Source organism: Fundulus heteroclitus, unplaced genomic scaffold (assembly GCF_011125445.2).
Source record: "Fundulus heteroclitus isolate FHET01 unplaced genomic scaffold, MU-UCD_Fhet_4.1 scaffold_101, whole genome shotgun sequence".
NCBI lineage: Eukaryota > Metazoa > Chordata > Actinopteri > Cyprinodontiformes > Fundulidae > Fundulus > Fundulus heteroclitus.
In genome coordinates, this window is record NW_023396477.1 from 338574 (window position 1) to 359344 (window position 20771).

At 43.2% G+C, this 20771-nt stretch overlaps 1 protein-coding gene across 8 annotated transcripts in view; it reads left to right on the forward strand.

The window, feature by feature from the left end:
- LOC105920181 (phospholipid phosphatase-related protein type 4) overlaps positions 1-20771 on the forward strand; it is a 142568-nt gene that overhangs the window by 34708 nt on the left and 87089 nt on the right. For all 8 annotated transcript variants that reach the window (XR_004928160.1, XM_021312401.2, XM_036128590.1 and 5 more), the window contains exons 2-4: positions 7530-7715; positions 12913-13051; positions 14196-14391. Coding sequence is in view for 7 of the 8 variants with exons in the window: in XM_021312401.2 (XP_021168076.2) it covers positions 7530-7715; positions 12913-13051; positions 14196-14391 (521 nt within the window). In the remaining variant the exon portion in view is untranslated. The remainder of the gene's footprint in view (positions 1-7529; positions 7716-12912; positions 13052-14195; positions 14392-20771) is intronic.

A 20771-nucleotide genomic window follows, 5' to 3' on the forward strand; every position in this document is an offset into this window, starting at 1 on the left:
TAAAATAAAGTATACTAATTAAAGGCTACCATTTTGTAGAATATTCTTGTATTTCACTTTTATTTGTCCCCATGTTCTAGTGGGTCCCGTGGAGGCTCTGACATAAAAGAACAAAGTAAATATGAAATTATTAAAATGTAAAAATACATACTGTAGGACAGCACTTACGCATTTAATTTGTCTGCTGCTTTTTACCAGCCCTCTCTCCTGGCTTTAGCAGACTTTGAGGTGTTTTGTAGTCTTGTAGTTTTAATTAATGACTCAAATTTGGCATAACCTTCTATTAAAAGCTCGTGTTCTGCTTGGGAGAAAAACTGTTGGCGTTCTTTGGCCATGCTGAACAGCCAATAGCAGCATTGCTGATCATTGTTTCTACTATCGACACATATCCCCTTTTAAACAAATGCATGAACGTGCAGTTATCTCAGATAACTCAATCCAGCCATACTAATCATAAACAGCAGATGTGTTCGAAGAACCCAATTAGCCGGATCATGATTAGCCAGATGAAATCATCTTGGATGTCATTTGATCCCGGATGTTTTAAGAAACGTACGAAGAACGGGCCCCAGGAGTGATGCTGAAAAACTAGCCCATGCATTTGTTACTTCAAGGCTGGACTATTGTAATTCTTTACTATCAGGAAATCCACAAAATGCAGCTCAAAGCCTTCATCTGATCCAAAATGTTGCAGTAAGAGTTCTGATAAAATTTCAAAAGGCAGACGGCTCACACTTCTGTTGATCCGGGGGTGTAAATTGCTTGTGATCAATTGTATCAAATGCAGCACTGAGATCAAACAAGACCAGTACTGACACAAGTCCATTATCTGAGGCCGTGAGAAGATCATTAGTGACTTTAACCCGAGCTGTTTCAGTGCTATCAGTGGTGGGCACGGTCGCGATAATACAAAAATAGATAATTTTTGTTCATTGAAGCTGTTTAAAAATTGTTTGCAGACCTGTTATTGTCTGTTTTATTGGGTTTCAATAACTGTAAATACAGTAACATTCACAACAAGTTATTCATGTGCTGTTTTTCTCACTGTCCTGACTCTCAATACACATCCACACATACTTCTCCACAACAGTAAGCTTCACAGCCCTATAAAAAACATTGTAAATAGCTGTGCTGTTTTAGTGTTACCTTTCTTGTCGTTATGATGTGGTTGGCTCTCAGCATCGGCTCCCATTGCACAGAAACAAATATGAAAGTATACACATTTTTTTCTGTAAACAGTGCACAATTGTGTGACCCTAACCTTTTAATTAGTAATGTAACCAAGGGCCCTTCCTTCTGGGTTTGTTACTGGTACTGAATGAGATGGTAGGAGACTGGACTCAGAGCTGTTTTTTTGGGTAGCTGCATACTCAGCGGGACCCTTTGTTTTTCCAAACATCTCCTACAAAACACCAGATGGCTGACCTATAGCATTTTAGAAGAACATTTAACCATCTTGTATAGGAAAAACTTGTTTTTACACAGCAGATAAAACCAATTTTTTATATGCTTTTCAATTTAAAATTAGTGCACGTTAAATAAATTATATGGTTGATTTATTTTACAACGATAAATAATGGTAAAACTCATGATTTATATCACTTTTGTGATGATAGAGGAGACACGGGATCTCCAGAATTGCTCAGCACCAGGGGCGGATCCAGGATTTTTCAAAGGGGGGTGCACACCTTAGGGTCATGTCAAGACAATGTGAGGTTAAATGATCAAAGAATGCCATCTTTACTCTTTCACACTACCCTAATTATTAATCTAAGGGTTTTTGAATTGATAATCATTTTAATGGATAAACATAAGTGGAATTAGCATGATTACATTATTGTAATTGAAAAAGGATTTTTAAGCCAAAATCTCTCGGTTTTTACAGCATGCACAAGGTTAAAAAGTAATTTGAAGAAAAAATTATCTTTATCAACAATTAATCAAACAAAGATTTTCTTTATTTCCAGAAAATGTATTTATTTAGTAAAATTAAATAAAAAGACCCAAGGACTTAAGAACAGTTTGGTATTGGTTCAAGTGATAAAGGATTTTTGAATACCACATTTCCCATGATGCATCCATCCATCCATTGTCTTCCTCTTATCCGGGGTCGGGTCGCGGGGGTAGCAGCTTCAGTAAGGAGGCCCAGACGTCCCTCTCCCGGCCACTTGGGCCAGCTCCTCCAGAGGAATCCCAAGGCGTTCCCAGGCCAGCCAGGAGACATAGTCCCTCCAGCGTGTCCTGGGTCTTCCCCCGGAACACCTCACCAGGGAGGTGTCCAGGAGGCATCCTGACCAGATGCCCGAGCCACCTCAACTGGCTCCTCTCGACGTGGAGGAGCAGCGGCTCTACTCTGAGTCCTCCCCGGATGACTGAGAGCTCCTCACCCTATCTCTAAGGGAGAGCCCAGACACACTACGGAGAAAACTCATTTCAGCCGCTTGTATCCGGGATCTCGTTCTTTCGGTCACGACCCAAACCTCATGACCATAGATGAGGGTAGGAACGTAGATCGACTGGTAAATCGAGAGCTTCGCCTTTTGGCTCAGCTCTCTCTTCACCACAATGGACCGGTACAGCGCCCGCTTCACAGCAGACGCCGCACCAATCCGCCTGTCGATCTCCCGCTCCATCTTCCCCTCATTCCTGAATAAGACCCCAAGATACTTGAACTCCTCCACTAGAAGCTGGATCTTGGGACTTTCCTTTTTGATAAAGCTTATAGTTAGAGTGGCTCATGTTGCCCTGAGCTACCTCTATAGTTATGCTGCTATGCTAGGCTACTGGAGGACATCAGGGCCTATATTTCTCACTCTACTGAGTTCTACTGTTCTCCAGTCTGTTGTTCTCCAGTTTTGCATAACTGTTGTCATTACAGCTTTTAACTTTTTGTTCTCTCTCTTTTTTCTTCATAGTAGGTACACCTGGTCTGGCGTTCTGTTAGATGTGGCATCATCCAGGGAAGACTGATCACCCACTACTATCATCTAATGTAGAACAGATTACTGGATCAATATGTGCTTCTGTGCTTCTTTGTCTGTCTTGTTGTGTCTCTGCTCTGTCTTCTGTAACCCCAGTCGGTCGAGGCAGATGACCGTTGATACTGAGCCTGGTTCTGCTGGAGATTTTTCCTTCCCGTTAATGGGGAGTTTTTCATTCCACTGTCGCTTCATGCTTGCTCAGTATGAGGGATTGCTTCAAAGCCATTAACAATGCAGACGACTCTCCCTGTGGCTCTATGCTTATTCAGGAGGGAATGCTGCTTGTCTGGACTTTGATGCAATCAACTGGTTCCCTTATATAGGACTTTTTTGACCAATCTGTATAATCTGATCCAATGTGTATGATCTGATTGATTTTGACTTTGTAATGTGCCTTGAGATGACATATTACATGATTTGGTGGTATATAAATAAAATACAATTGAATTGAATTGAATAGCTTAAAGCATGGCTTGGGGCTGATCATTAAAAATATTCCAGGGGGTGCTATAGAGAAATTAGGTCACACCCACCAAAGTTTGTTATGGATTCCTGTCGGGGGGTGGATAAGGATGCATCCAAGTTAGTTTTAAGCAGCTTGGCCCAAAACTGTGGACTTCAGAGCCAAACGTATGGCAGCGGCGTTTGAGGTGACTTCGCCACGCCACCCTGCTCCATCGAATCCACTTGGGGCTGGAATCCACAACACACCAACATGTCTTCTGTCTCTGGACACAGTTTCATGTTGATTAGCTCAGAGGGGTAACATAGTGACCGTTTACAGCAAAACATGACACTTCCTGTTGTCAGGGGGCGTGGCCTAAATTATGTCATCATTTGATCATTGGGTTTTGTAGGACCCCCGATGATGATAAATCACGGAAAGTTTGGTCCCCCTGTGTGTTTCTGTGTCTCTCTATTTAAACTATAAAGTGATCGAGTTGGTTTCTACTAACCCTTATGTTTGATTGGACCAGAATTTCAAAAAAGGGACGATGTGAGTTGAATCTGTCTGCAGCGGCAGCCATCTCCTTATTTTTGTGTTATTCTTCTCAGTTTGTTCTTCTTGCTGATAAAATATCTCGGTGTCCCTTTTTTCTAAAGTCGCTTGTAAATTTCTTGAGTTGCGGGTTGCAGTTTTTTGGGCTTGTTTCTGAAAGTGAAGTCGCTTGTTTGGGCTCTAAACTAAGTGACCGTGCCGTGCTACACACACCAGCTGAAATATTCCTCCGCCTCATAACTGAAAGGTGAAAAAACTAAGGTGTTTTCCACGTTTACCCGGTGTGTTGCAACATCCAACTGCCATGCACGTGTGCATTGTTGCTTTAACAATAGCTCTTGCCAATTTCAATGGTGAAGTTTTCTCGAAATCTGAAATTGTTGTTGATCGCAGCTGTGTACAACAGTTCCTATTGAATTAGCATGTAGAGCGCAGTGCCTCTCCGCTAAAAAAAGTCACAGGATGTGATGTCAGGCGGCCCCCAGTATCAGTGATCGCAACAACAATTTATGTTTTTATTTCTTTACTGATTAATGCTAAATTCATTAAATCACCACAAACGTATTTGTTTTAGTCATAGGTAATGATCCACTGACTTTCCCTTTCAATCATCTCCTGTTTCACTGTCTCCTTGTGATCGCTTTGATGTCATATTGTGGTATCACTGACTAATCGCGTCACGTTGTAATAATGTGAGACCTGAGCTGTGAGCAATTGAAATTCATGCTCGGATATCTAGAGTCTCGACCGCCGCGCCGGCGTCAGCGCGTTCTAGATGACAGTTGCTGGCTATTAATCTTAATTCTATGAAGGATGTTTAAAATTTCAGGCTCTAAAAAAATTATTGTGATCTCCAAAACTGGGGTGCGCCCCCCGCACCCCCGCCGGTATCTGCCATTGAGCACTGTGTTCCAGGCCTAGCAGTCTTGCCAAGTCCACTTATTATCAGCAACTTTGGGCTCCTTCATTTATACTAGTGCGTCTGAATTCAGGGGCTGTATCCTTTAAAGGACCAGTTCCTGTATTCACAAAAATTGTGAAAACGAAATTTCGTTCTGTATGCACTCTGTGTATACAAAATGACAATAAAGAAAGTCTAAGTCTAAGTCTAAGTCTAGTGATATTGTAACATGTACAGACTCAGTCTACGAAGAAGCTGTTTTTCATTCTGTTCATTTTGGATTTGATGTTCCTGAAACATTTGTCTGATGGAAGAGGGGAGAACAGTGCATTAGCCGGGTGGTTGAGATCTGTGGCAATGTGTTTGGATCTTCACTGGACTCGTGCAGCATAAACATAGTCCAGTTCTTGCAAACGGCACCCACAAATCCCTGTGCTGTCCTCACCACCTGTGCTAAGTCCTTCTTCTCCTTCAATCTGCATCTCCCATACCATACAGTTATGCTAAGACAGAAAACGCTTTGTATTGTAGCAATGTAAACGTTTTTAGCAGTTTAGTGGAAAGTCCACTCCGTTTCAGTTTGCTGAAGAAGAGCCGTTGTTGGGCCCTCTTCACCAGGTGGGAAGTGTTTAGAGACCAGGAGAGGTCAGAGGAGATGTGAATACCCAGGCAGTTAATGCTGTCCACACGCTCCACCACCTCTCCCTATATGCAGAGAGGGGTGTGTTCAGTCTTCCTGGATCTCCTGTAGTCCACTATAACCTCCTTGGTTTTCCAGGTGTTCAGGCTGTTCCTGGAGCACCACTGTGTGAGATTGTGGACCTCATCTCAGTTGTGGGTCTCATCATTGTTGCCGATGAGATCCACCACTGTGGTGACGTCCACAAACTTCACCACCGTGTTCGTGGTGTGGACAGCAGAACAGTCATGGATGAAGAGGGTGAAAAGAGCAGGGCTGAGGACACACGCCTGCAGCATGCCAGTGTTGAGGATCAGTGGAGCAGATATGCGTTTCCCTATCCTCACCACCTGGGGTCTGTTGGTTAGGAAGTCACTGACCCAAGAGCAGGGAGGTGTGGATAATCCCATGTTGTGGAGCTTCAGAGCCAGCATGTCTGGGAGCACTGTGTTGAATGAAGAGCTGAAGTCCATGAATAGCATTCTAACCTAGGCGCTGGGATACTGCAGATGAGTCAGAGCTGACGAAAGTGCTAATGAGACAACATCCTTTGTGGAGCGATTTTACCTTTGGAGGAATTGCAGGCTGTCCAGGCCAGCAGGGATGGCGTCCTTGATTTGTTGCAGGAGGATCCTCTTGAAGCAATTCATGATGACGGGGGTCAGAGGCTCAGAACAATAATTGTTGAGGCAGTTGATGGTTGGCTTTTTTGGACCAGGCATGATGATGGATGATGTCAGGCAGGCAGGGACCATGGACAGCTGTAGGGAGAGGTTGAAGATGTCTAGAAAGACCCCTGTTAGTCGGTCAGAACATGATTTAAGTGTCCGGCCTGACACCATGTCTGGACCTGCAGCCTTGTTGATGTTGACCTTCTTTAAGGAGGAGGTCACTTGGTGCAGCTGCAGGACAGGAGGCTGATGGTGTTCCTCTAGCTGGGGAAGATGTTTCGGTTCCCTGAGTCAAACTGTGCAAAGAAGCTGTTTAAGGTGTCAGGGAGAGCCAAGTCATTGTTGTTCGATCGTCGGTACGATTCCTAGACTCCAGGGTGGAGTCTCAGATCCAACAGGTCTTCTTTCCCATATTGGATCAAAGCTTGGAGAGGCAATAACACAAAAAAAATACACAAAGACAAACAAAAAAGCCAGAGTGCCCGGGCTGCGTCATCTGACTGCACCGCCATCTTGATGATGAATACCAACATTGCTTTAAAGACCTAACTAGAAAAAACATTTTTTTGAGGTCAGCCAACCTGTGATGTACACTGTGAAAATAGATATAGCCAAGTGAAGCCAAAAATATTCTGAAAAGTTCCTTTTTGTCATTTTCTTGAATGGTTTTCTTTTTCTATCAGGTTTCTCTGCTCTCTCTCCTCTCTTAGTTCTTCCAACAGTCCTGTCAGGACTTAATATCCTGGAAGTAAGCCACCAACTCACAGTGAACTACATATGGATGCTGTGACAGGTCAACTGTGATATTGCTGCAGCCAGCCTCTCAACGTGTCTAAAGCTGAAGTTTCTTATAACCAGCTGAGGCGTGTGCAGGCCTGGCCTTACAGTAGCTTCTACAGAACTACAGAAGTAGAATTTAGACATTATGATGAGGTTTAATCCTGCTGTTCTGACAAGCTGCTTTATAATTTGTCTTCTGTTGTTTTGTAAACCCCAAATATGTCAAATAAAATGTAATTATAGTTCAGTGATGACATTTAAGATAAGATGAATGGGTCAAGTTCAGATTAGCAATTAATTCCATGCAACATCCTCCACCATCTCTAATTCTTCTTTTCATTTCATAGGTCACATACACAATCTTCCATGGTTCATCAACTAACATGCTCATTGAACCAAAACAATATTACAACAGTTACTGCAATAAAAAAATATCTATGCATTGGAAATATCCGAACCCTTCTGCTTTAGTGACTTTGCACTGTTTTCATTTTCTCTGACTCTTTCATCTCCATAGCTGCCAATCCTGGTATCATCCATCGTCAGTCTGTACTTCTTGGAGTGGACAGATGTGTTCAAGCCAGTTAAGTCTGGATATAACTGCCATGACCGCAGCCTGAGCCTGCCCTACATTGACCCAAACCACGAGGTCATCCCCTTTCTGATGCTGCTTAGCTTGGCCTTTGCTGGACCAGCCATCACAGTGAGTAATTTTGACATGAATGTAAACAAATTTATGTTTATTTAAAAAGCTCAATGGTGTTATTAAAAGGCACAGTGAATTTCATGGGAAATCATCATCATTAAAACAATTCCTTTTTTTCCATGTTCAGATTAGGGCTGTCACGATTCATTGAATTATTCGAGGACCTTGATTCATAAAGTTCATTGAGGCAAATTTATCTGCCTCGAGCCTAGCCTGCTACTGCATAGATGCCAAGTGTCTATCATTATTATTCAATTGTTATAATAAAGTAAAAATCACAAAAACACCAAAAGGTCAACAGTTTCATGATACATCAAGCTTAAATATAAAAAAATATCGATATTGATATCGGTAACGGTAACTGCAACTGTGACCATAACTGTAATAATTAATGTGCAATAACCAAGGTGCAATAATCTATTTAATACACTGTCCTACAACCCGTGCAATAATCCTGATGTAGTGACTTCTGCTGCTATCAACACCTGAACATAAGTCAGTACACATGTATGTATGTATGTACAAATGTATACAATGTATATGCACGTATATACGCGTAGGTACGTATGTATGTAGGCGCATAGATATATGTATATATTTAAGTATATAGATATGTTTATATATATATATATATATATACCACTAAGAATGTAAATGAGACATTTAGATTCCTATTTCCTTTTTTGTATTTTTTGGTATTCTTTTTGATCCATTGTATATATGAAGACTCACTGTATATAACTGAATGCACCTTCCCTACTCTGCACCTTCTTGTATGAGCCGATGTGACGAGTGAATTTCTCCATTGTGAGATCAATAAAGACTATCTTATCTTATCTTATCTGTATCGTCGATACTGACCCTGTATTTACTTGGTATTGGATCAAATAAAAATTCCCAGTATCGGCACACCTCTACTAGCTGCCAAAGATTAGTGCTTCTACTCGCTGCTCGGCCCCCATAGGCCGTGGGCCAGAATCTGTAGGGTGACTTTTCGTAAGAACTGTCAGGGGGCAACTTTATTCTACCGGGAAAAGTTGCTACACATAGCAGTGAACTCAAAACACCAATGTTCCCACGTTTTCACTTGCACATTAAGAAGTTATAGCCGATAAAAAATCTAAACTGTGGCGCTCCGGTCCAAGAGGTCACGTGATTCGATTTTTGCTGCTCAGCCAATCAGATCGCTGTATTGTCAGCTGTGCGTTCACCAGTTCATCATGGCTGCGCCCGTAAGATGTTTGTATGCATCTGTTTCCAGACGAAGAAAGCCCAATAATAGCATTTTCTGGTGCCAGCTGGCAGAGATCTTGATGGCAAGAAGAAAGAAATAGCCCAGACCATCCATCCATCCATCCATCCATCCATCCATCCATCCATCCATCCATCCATCCATCCATCCATCCATTTTCTAACACGCTTATCCCCGCATTCGCGAGGTGCCGGCCTCTATCTCCAGCTGTCAATGGACAAGAGACGTTGTATAAACTGGACAGGTCGCCAGTCCATCGCAGGGCAGAAATAGCCCAGACTTTTGCCCAATTTACTGTGATATCACCAAGACCTGCTGCGCTAGGATAGCACAGGTAACAGGTGTCGATGTGCCAAACGACTTATCCCCGCCAGAATTTGTATCCCCTGCGCCGAGAGCGCATTCAGCTGGAAGAATGAACCCAGTCAACTCCGCCTCATTTCCAACCTATTAGGCGTGGAAATGAAGATCTTTTACTTTTCTTAACGAAATATAGCAATGGTGTCGTTACATTATCGTTCAGTTAGTGTGAAAAAACTGAAAATGTAACACTTGTTAGTGCGATCATAAAGGATTGCTATGTCGGTTAAAACTCGATTGATCACTCAATATAACACGTTCTGAGAAAGTAAATGGCTCTGTGGTCATTTCCACATGTGTCACGAAAATATTAGCTTTATGTTATTAGATTGTCGCATGTCTGTCTGCTTAAACCAAAAATCCACCTTCCTGAGTCCATCACAGCTGTCTATTGGTTTGTCTTTTTTCTTTTTCTTTTCTTTTTGACCCGCATGAATGGATCATATAGAGCAGATTTCACGTGTGATCAAATGAACACCGAATAAAGGTACTGCCAAAATGATCAGATTTAATAATATTTTAATTCAACCAAGAACCATATAGAGATATTAACCATATTAAGAAAACGAGATATGTCTCTTTTAAAAATAGAACAATGTACTGTATTAGGAGTTTAAAAAATCTATTTCATTTTATTAGAATGTGATATTTAAAATATTTAGACTTCACAAAGCTGAAGGTTAAAACTTTTATTGATTTCAAAAATACAATACAAAATTTTACAAATTCCGAAGGGGATAACTCGTTTGGCACAACGAGTTTATACAACGCGTCTCGCCCATTGACAGCTGGAGATCGGCACCAGCACCTCGCAAACCCAGCCGGGATAAGCGTGTTAGAAAATGGATGGATGGATGGACGGATGGTCTGGGCTATTTCTTTTTTCTTGCCATCAAGATCTCAGCCAGCTGGCACCAGAAAATGCTATTATTGGGCTTTCATCGTCTGGAAACAGATGCATACAAGCATCTTACGAGCGCAGCCATGATGAACTGGTGAACGCGCACAGCTGACAATACAGCGATCTGATTGGCTGAGCAGCAAAAATCGAATCACGTGACCTCTTCGACCGGAGCACCACAGTTTAGATTTTTAATGGCTATAACTTATTAATGTGCAAGTGAAAACGTGGGCACATTGGTGTTTTGAGTTCACTGCTATGTGTAGCAACTTTTCCCAGTGGAAGAAAGTTGCCCCCTGACAGTTCATACGAAACTTCTTAAGGAAGCGTCCTACAGATTCTGGCCCACGGACTACCACCTTTACTCTGTGCCTGAGCTTGTTTTTTATTGGTAAACATGGCAGCCAAACAGCCAATCACGTGAGGGAGTGCAGCTGTGAGTTGAGGGTGAGTTTGTTAGGTTTTCCTGTAAAATTAACAATGAGGGACAGGATAAAACAAAGCATCTGTTTTTTTAGTTTAAAGATGATGGGCAGAACAAAGCAGAGCTATGTCACTGCAGAATGAAAATAACAGGTTTCACTAAAAACCTGCAAAGAAATATCAGAGCTGTCATTTTAGAGGAGAGTTTGGTTCTGTTCTGTGGATGTCTTTGCAGGTTGTTTTTTTTTTTTTTATTTGTGCCACAAAACAAGTTTGTCTAAAATATTACATTGTTCTGTAAATCAACTACTGATTTTTCATAAATCTTTAACTTGAACACAAATTTTTTATCTGAATATGCATTATTAACAATTAATAATTACACAGTATTTTTCTTTCTCTTCTGCTGTACAGCTTAACTTTAAACTTAGCTTTCTTCATATTAAACAATCTGGTATGTAAAAGTCTGGTGTCTAGGTCCACCTGTTTTTGCCACTGTCACACAGATTTTCCCACTGTGGGACAGTAAAAGTATTTCTATTCTATTAAACATAGGTAACACCAGTTTGAAAAAGGACAGTATTTATTATGCCTGAATTTAAAATAGCTGTGTTCATTTTTGATGAACGTTTAATTATTTTATTAGCTATTTGGGCTGAGCTTTTAACATTTTGATCTTAGAACTTTTTAGCTGCAGATTTATCCGTTATTCAGAAAATAATTGCAATATTTGGTAATTTGCAATTTTTCCCTTTTCTTTTTACTCATAAAATAAGCTTAACCGGGGTTGATTTTCCAGCGAGGCTCCCCCCAGAGGGCGAAAGTAAAAGTACACTGTCATAAAGATGCTCAGCTGTTCTGGTTTCTCCGTCAAGCCAGGTGCGGTTGTTTTGAGCTTAGCAGACAGGTGAACGCAACGAAAAGTGGAAAAAACGGCAGTACAAATAATGACTAACACAGTGAAAGTATGAACATGCACACAAAGAGAGAGAAACCATTCCAATGTTACTTACAATCGCATCAGCAGAAACGCGAGGTCCGCGTCAGCCTTGCAGCCTTCTTTTTCTTTTAGCTCTCGCCATTTGGAAAAAGCTTGCCCGATGTTCACCCGTGTAGGACTCCTCTCTCTGTCCAGAGCCCTTTTCCTCTTTCTTGCCTGCTCCAACATGGGCTTTTGCTATTTTCTCGCTGGTTCCGCCATGATAACTGCACAAATATCGCCACTGCGCTAGCAACGAGCATGCCTTTCACGCCAAAGGGAAGGAACGGGCGTACTTAATGCCAAAGGGAAGGAACGGGCGTGCTTAACGCCAAAGGGAAGGAATGGGAGTACTTAACGCCAAAGGGAAGGAACGGGCATACTTAAGGCCAAAGGGAAGGAACGGGCGCACAGAAACGCCAAAGGGAAGGAACGGGCGCACGACAGCGCCAAAGGGAAGGAACGGGCGTACTTAACGCCAAAGGGAAGGAACGGGCGTACTTAACGCCAAAGGGAAGGAACAGGCGTACTTAACGCCAAAGGGAAGGAACGGGCGTACTTAATGCCAAGTGGAAGGAACGGGCGCGCGACAGCGCCAGAGGGAAGGAACGGGCGTACTTAACGCCAGAGGAAGGAACGGGCGTACTTAACGCCAGAGGAAGGAAGGGGCGCATGACAGTGCCAAAGGGAAGGAATGGGCGTACTTAACGCCAGAGGGAAGGAAGGGGCGCATGACAGTGCCAAAGGGAAGGAATGGGCGTACTTAATGCCAAAGGGAAGGAATGGGCGTACTTAATGCCAAAGGGAAGGAACGCGCGTACTTAACACCAAGGGGAAGGAACGGGCATCCTTAACGCCAAAGGGAAGGAATGGGCGCGCGACAGCGCCAGAGGGAAAGAACGGGCATACTTAACACCAGAGGGAAGGAACGGGAGTACTTGGAGTGGAACGCTCTGTGACCTGGAGGGGGCATGGAGTGAAGTCCCTCCTTTGCAACAAAGAGATAGCACCAAAACGAGTTGTTCTCAGAGAAAACCGCACAACAGTGGCAAAAAAGGGGCTGTGAGCTACAATAACAATAAATTCAGACCAAAGCATTTCAGTTCCACTTTATATAGACTACAACGGAATGATTTAAATTTCAAAGGAAGGATTGAAAAGCACATGTCCCCTTTGAGTAACACCAAAACACTGAAGCTTAAGTACTGTTGATTAATGAAATCTGTGCCAACCACATCTGCATGGAAACGTGTAATACATTTTTTTTTTTCTTTAACAGATCATGATTGGAGAGGGCATCTTGTTCTGCTGCCTCTCTCAGAGGAAGACTGGCAGTGGTGGTGGTGGGACTGAGGCCAACATCAATGCAGCCGGCTGCAATTTCAACTCTTTCATTCGGCGAGCCATCCGATTTGTTGGTACGCTTTTTTATTTCTTATTTAAGAGAAATAAATGTTTAGTAGAATAGTTATTCCCAATTTATATTTTATTATCTATTATTATCACAGGTATGGTTTTCTTGCTAAAATATCTTATTAACTACTGCTCTGTATTAACCTGACTCTAGCCAGATGTATGTCGCTCCGCCTAGCTCCACTCACATCCATCTGCGACTGATCCGTAGGAATGGCCTTTATACAAGGCTGGGCCTTATCAAAAATTCTTGCATATGATTGGATAAGCCACTTGTCATCTTTATTGACGTGCTATTTCAACCACTCACTCCGAAGCTAACCCGTGACGCTGTGAGAGCGACGCAGGAAAAAACAAAACTTTCTTTTTTTTTTTAAATGTCTTTGCGGCTCTAGTGGCACGCGTTTTATTGACAGTGAGCCAACAGGAAGAAGGGGAAGACAGGCGGCAAAGCGCCACGGGTCGGAGTCGATCCCGGGCCGACCGCGTTGAGGACTAAAGGCCTCCTAACATGGTTTGCACTAACTGCGTCCGCCACGGGCGACGCGTCTGCCACCAACGATGTTTCCACCAACGATGTTGGTGGAAACGATGTTTTCACCAACATTGTTTCCACCAACATCGTGGAAACAATGTTGGTGAAAACATCGTTTCCACCAACGAAAGCCTTCAGAGCCGTTCTCTGATGTTCTTTTAATGAAACAATATTAGGTAGATTGGACAACACGGAAGAAATAGCATCAATGTTAACACTTGCTTCCTCGACGAGCCGCCATTGCTATCAAAACAGTCTCACGGTCGCTTCTCCTCTACCTCACATCTATGAAACTCCAGCCCTGCGTCCTGATTGGCTGGGCAATAAAATTGGTTGGAGAAATCTCTCTCTATGGGAGATGTCCCAGATGGATGTGAGTGAAGCTAGGCGGAGCTAAGCGGAACAAAATCCATTTTGCTAGGGTCAGGTTAGCTCTGTATAGATGTAAGAGATAAAACAACGATACAGCATAAACATAAAACAAGTGGAGGACATTTTTATTGAGGTATAAGTTGCTCCTCTATAGATGCATATTTTTCGCCTTCACAGCGTGTTTAACAAAAAGTTCCAGCTTAGTGTGCACATTTGTCTCACATTAAACCTTCGGTCCTCAGGTGTTCATGCTTTTGGCCTTTGTGCGACAGCCCTTATTACCGACATCCTGCAACTGATGACTGGATATCCGACACCCTACTTTCTCACTGTGTGCAAACCCAACTACACCACACTTAACATCAGTTGTGAGAAGAACCCCTATGTGATCGAGGATATCTGTTCAGGAGCAGACCCTGCAGCCATAAACCAGGGGAGGTGAGGAGGAAAAAGATGTATCTCTTTCATTTAACACTAGAATGGTGAACTTCCCAGTGAGAAAAAATTAACCAGCTTATCAGGGTATTTTAAGGTGCCTTTAGCAATGACAAAGATGTTATAATTAAAGATGATGTATTTTATTCCTTTGCAACAGTTTAAGAACTAGAGTATATGAATTGTTGTTCATATGAAACTCAGGGTCCCTGGGCCTTATTTATTTAGGTGAGACGGAGCAACACCTAGTAGACCAGAAAAGTTAGAGTGGGAGATAAATACATATTAGATGAGAATATAAATAAATAGAAACCCACACATATAAAACATTGAGTAGTGAACCTACATCAATTACAGAGGATCCAACTTTTCTTACATTGTACACTTCATGCAGATATTCGTGTTTTAATTTTTTAAGCTCTTGCAGCACAATCCTCCTTTTATTTGCATGTCAGAAGTAGCATTTTGGAGCTGTTTGGTGTGGTCTAAAGGCATGCTCTGTCCAATCTGTGGCGCTCATAGTAGAAATCATGTAGGTGAGGAGCTCCCAGGTATTCACTAAGGTGATATCAAAAATTGTGGTAGCTTTGCTGGACTATTTTCTCCTGCCTGTTTAAAGCTACCATACTTCTGTCGTAGACTAGGCCCAGTTCCACCAGCTCGTAGTATCCATGCGCCACACGGCTCCACTCAATTGTGAGCGTTTTAGAATTAGTTTTTTTCCAGGGCCAGCTCGGGTTCCTCCGGCTCTGCTGAAGAGCAGGGTCAAACTGAGCTGACTCTTGAGGAGTTTTGAGTGAACACTGCTTTTTAATGATTGGCGAGGGGTGTTGAGAGATGAGAAGGTTTTTCTCTGAGGAAGTCTGGAAGAGTTACAACATTAGTATTAAGGACCACCATGAATAGAGTGGGTCAAACTGAAATATCATTTTATTATTTACAAACCATGAACCACGTCTGAAGTACTTTGAATCACTTTCAATCATCTTGTTAAGGAAAAGTACTATATAAATAAACTTGCCTTGGCTTAAAGGAGGGAAAAAAAGGATACTTCGGCTTTCTATACCTTGACGCGATGTATCTGTGGATTTATCAAGGCTTTCTCTCATTTTACACACAATGAAAGCTGTTAAGTTTTGTCTCTGGACAAAACAGAAGTAATGAGTACTGGATATATAGGTATGTTAAGACCTTAGCAAAATTTAGCAAATAATTACTATGCAAAATTATAGAATCTCAGAGTGTAAGGGGCTAAACCTGACTAAATGTAAAAACTGGAGGAAAGTAGGTATAACTGGAGAGAGTAGGTCAATTGAGAATGAGTTCCTGTTATGTGCTTAGGGCACACAATTTTGTTTATTTGGTTGTTGTTGTTTTTTTAGATTGTTTTCTATAGACTTTGGTTCAGTGTTTTTTTGTTGAGATATTTTGGAGTTGGATCATTTTTATTTTGATTGGTGATTTGATTACATTAGGCTATTGGCGCCAGGCTATAGGTTGGTGACCAAACATGTTTGAGAGCCCCGCCCTTCCGCTCGCTCCACCACTACCGAGGATGTGTCCTGAATGCGGTGCGCGCACGTCTTGTTCAGCTGTAGGACACAGCTGACTACTCCTACCGGCCATGCAGTATTTTTGTTAGCTTTTGTTTGTTTGCTGTTTTAATGACTTTGGCCTGGTGGGACCGGTTGTCCTGTTTTCGGTTCTCACTTTGCAGTAGATTCTTTTTTTTTGCTCTAGTCCCCTTATAGTAGATACTTCGACGGCCCTGTATAGGGTTGGCCCACTGCTGTAGCGTTCTGTTCTTTTGATCGGCTCACCAGTTCCACCTTTCTGTTAATACTTTTTTTTTCTATTTTCTCTCTCCGTTTTTTTTTTTTTTGGACACGGGAAACCGAGGGTATTTAAACTCTCTTTTTTTCTTTCCCTCCACAGAGAAGCAAAGCAGCTGAAAAAAGTCCAAGAGAGGTTTAAAATAAAATAATTTTGTTAACCCTCATTCTTGTCTACGTGTCCTTAAAAATGTTGTAATAATAATTGAACATTATTGATCTCACAATGAAGAAATTCACTTCTGCATTTTAACCCATCCCCTTGGGGAGCAGTGGGCTGCCACTGTGCAGTGCCTGGGGAGCAATCTGGGGTTAAGGGTCCTGCTCAGGGACCCAGAGTGCCGGCACTGGGAATCAAACCGGGTATTTGCCACCTTCTCAGAGCGCAAGCGTGCTGCTCTAACCATTAGGCCAACACTCCCTGGGACGTAACAGTTGGCCCCTTTCTGGGACGTAACAGTTCCTCCAAAGGAGGAACAGGGGTCGGATGGGAGTCAGAAAATTGGTGGCAGAAAGTCTGGAATTTGACACGGGAAAGAGCATCAGTAGCGGAATTAGAATGGCCGGGAACATGTTGAGTTGAGATAATAAAGTTATTTGTGACGGTTTGCCAGGTGATGCTTCTGAAGAATGTCATGAGAGATTGAGAGGAGGAGCAACCTTTCTAAAAGGCTTCAACAACTGCAATGTTATCAAAGTAAGCGGATATGTGCTTCCTTCTCCAAAGCGGGCCCCACAGATAGCAAGCTATGGCCATTGGGTAAACCTCGCAGAGAGCAGGTTGTAAATTGATGAGGGGAGAAGGTCATGAATCTGCGAACAAACTATTTTGAAAGAACCCCCCAAAACCTACGGATGGGGCAGCATCCGTAAAAAAATGTAAGCATGTCTGCTGATAGAATCATCATAGAAATAGGATTTGCCGTTCCAATCGAGACGCAGTCTAGACCACAAGGATAGGTCACAACGGCAGCCCTCATCCAGAGTAACCTGGTCAAGGAGGGAGGGAACAGAATTAGCGATTGAGGTGCCTGGAAATAAACGAGCGACCATGGGGAATAATGCTCATGGCGAACTTGTGATGACCAAGTAAGAAGGGCAGCTGATGCTTGGAAATCACTGATGCAGAAATGTAGGACTGTAATATGTTGCAATATCGAGGCAGCTTATCTGCGGCCAGGGAAGCCATCATGGCCACTGAGTCGAGGTCAATACCTAAAAACTCAATTTTAGTTGCAGGGCCGACAGTTTTTTTGTCGGACAGGGGAACACCAAGACAGGAAAAGAGCCTTTTCAGTTTGTGAAGGGACAAATTGGGAAGGGTGGAAGGAGGATCTACAAGAGGAAAATCGTCCAGAAGATGAAGAACACATGGAAGATGAGTAACATTAAGGAGGATCCAGCACATAGCTTCCGAGATTTTATCAAACAGACAGGGACTGCTCTTGCAACCAAATGTCAGACGGATGGCGGAATAGTACAGATACTTCCATCTAGCACCGAACAGGTGCCACTGGGAGGGGTGAATAGGGGCGATTTTGAAAGCGTCGGAAATATCAGCTTTTGCCAGCCAGGCCCCATAGCCGGTAAGTTTAATCAAAGAGATTGCATGATCCACCGAAGCATAGTGAAGGGAAAATGGGGAAAAGAGGGATAAGACTGTTTATGGAGGAGTGACGGCTGGCGTAGGGGGCGGATAGATTCAAGATGAGCCTCTTTCTTCTGGAGTATTTGCGGGTAGCTACTCCAAGAGGGCTAACACGAAAAGGGGCAAAGTGGCAAGCTTTAAAAGGACCAATCATGAAGCCCTTGGAAACTCCTTTATGAAGAAATTGATCAACAATGTCTGGTTCTCTCAAAGTGGACTGAAGATTAGGAGGACGTGGGTGTGGGAGGGGGGGCAGTAAATGCTGACAAGAAATAATTTCTTTTCACCCTCTACACCTCGGACTTCACCTACAACACGGACAGCTGCCACCTTCAGAAGTTCTCTGATGACTCGGCCATTGTGGGCTGTGTGTCGGAGGGGAACGAGCTGGAGTACCGATCGGTCATCATGGACTTTGTGGACTGGTGTGAGAAGATCCATCTGTGTTTAAACACCAGTAAGACCAAGGAGATGGTGATGGACTTTAGGAGAAGACCCCCACCTCACTCACCTGTGAACATCCAGGGGCAGGACATAGAAACTGTGGAGAGTTTCAAATGCCGGGGTGTTCACATCAACAATAAGCTGGACTGGACTCATGACACAGACGCTCTGTATAAGAAGGGCCAGAGCCGACTCCACCTCCTGAGGAGGCTGAGGTCCTTTGGAGTGAGCAGACCTCTGCTTAAGACCTTCTATGACTCTGTGGTGGCCTCAGCCCTCCTCTACGCTGTCGTCTGCTGGGCTCCTGGCAGCACAGAGTGGGACAGAAAGAGGCTGAATAAGCTGGTGAGGAAGGCCACTTCTGTCCTAGGCTGCTCTCTGGACTCTGTGGAGGAAGTGGCTGAGAGGAGGGTGTTGTCCAAGTTCACATCCATCATGGACAACACCTTCCACCCCCTGCACCAGACTGTAGAGCAGCTGAGCAGCTCCTTTAGTGACAGACTTAGACATCCTGTCTGTAAAAAGGAGCGCTACCGCAGGTCATTCATCCCTGCTTCTACCAGATTATACAATAACTGCACAATAACTGTAATAACTAATGAGCACTAACTCCTGTGCAATTTTATTTAATACACTGTGCAATAACCTGTGCAATACCCTGTGCAATAATACTGTTAAATACTCCTGTTTATTAGGCGACTTCAGCTGTATAGTTATCTCACTACCTCACTGTTGTTCTTTACCTGGTACCACTTAATGTACAATGACAATCCATTTGTATATAAGTCACCTGGATGTACATAAGTCATCCTAAATATCTGCTTTATTTCCCTTGTACTTTTATTTATTTATTTATTTATTATTTTTTTATACACTGTACATATGTTGACATACTGTATATACCTTATACCTTATGCACCTTTTTCCTCCTTTTGGCACCTTCTTTTGTTTATTAAGCCGATGTGTGACAAGTGAATTTCTCCACTGTGAGATCAATAAAGCCTATCTTATCTTATCTTAATCCCTGAGACAGACCGGCTAGAATGAAATCTATGAAAGTACGGTCAGGGTGGCGGAGAAGAAAAGCAGCTAATTTAGACATGATATTGGGGGTGGAAGGATGACGGGCTATTAAGGTCTGGAGGTGCGATTTTTGGTGGTAAAAAGTGCATGGCGTGGACAGACTGATTGTGGATAGGCATTCCTTTTTTTTTTTTTTTTTTTTTTTTTTTCCAGTGTCCTGTCTAGCAATATGGCAATAGTGCAGGAATGGATAGGCATTCCTGCACTGACTGCAAATGTGGAGAAAACTGCAATTAGGGAAAATGCAGAAACTTTCATTAAAGTTATTGCAAATGAGTCCGGAATTAAATACCAGAATTGTTCTACCTCTGCAATCTGTGGGCTGAAAAGAAGGGGGCAGAGGAGGGATGGAAGGAGTAGTAAACCTGAAAGGAATCGATGGGCAAAAAGCACTGAGGTGACTGATGGAATGACAAGAGGAACAAGGAGTGGCCTGGGTCAGCATCATCAAGAGGTCTGTATCCAATACAGACTAGTCCAAGCTGATGCCACATTGCACCAGGGTTGCAGCAACTTTAGTAGCGAACGATTTATGGTATTGTTAAAAAAGGTTATTGTTGAATTTTAGTAGATACTGAACGCAGCAAGAAATTGACCAATAGCGAGGTCTTTGGAAAAACGAGGATCAAAGGATTTGAAACTGGCTGTGATGTCACTTAATGAGGCAACCTGCTGGAGGAGAAGGGAGAATGAGGGAGACCAAGTTAACATATTTTCCTTGAATAATTTTTGAACGGGCACCTGAAGAGCATGCATAGGAATATAGGTTCTGCCTGAATAGGGGAGGGGCAGGGACAGAAAGCATAATAAGCGAAATGCATGCCATGGATGAATTTATGAATGAAAACATGGGTGGCTATGTCTAACCAAGAGCCGGCTGGTGCGGGTATTGGCGAGTGTTAATGAGAGCGGGGGAGGGAGGAGATCCGGCTGTGAAGTTGGCGGTAGAGATGACATGGCACGGTGGGGACCTCCAAGGCCTGCAGACAGGGTTGAAACCGAGTGATTAGGAGTGTCCAGGGTGGAGCAGAGAGCTGAGAGGTGATCGAAAGCTGGAGGAGGATTCGTGGTGAAGGATGGCGGAGCTGCGGCTCGAGAAGCCAGCGTTACGGGATGGGCTGAAGAAGGACCTTGGTGTGCGGCAGAAGGATGAGTGGAACCAAGTGAAGCAGGAACTGGAGCTGGGACAGAGTTGGGACGGCCTCTGTGGTGCTTGGCAGGGGGAGCGGAAGATTTGCAGGTTCGTTTGCGGCCAACAATCGGAGATGACAGGAAAAGAGCAGAGGGTGGGGTTGACGGAGATGAGTCGCCACAAGGCAGGAGGGAGGCCAGCTGAGAGAGTCCAGATCGGAGCTGGGCAAGATACCCCTGAAGTG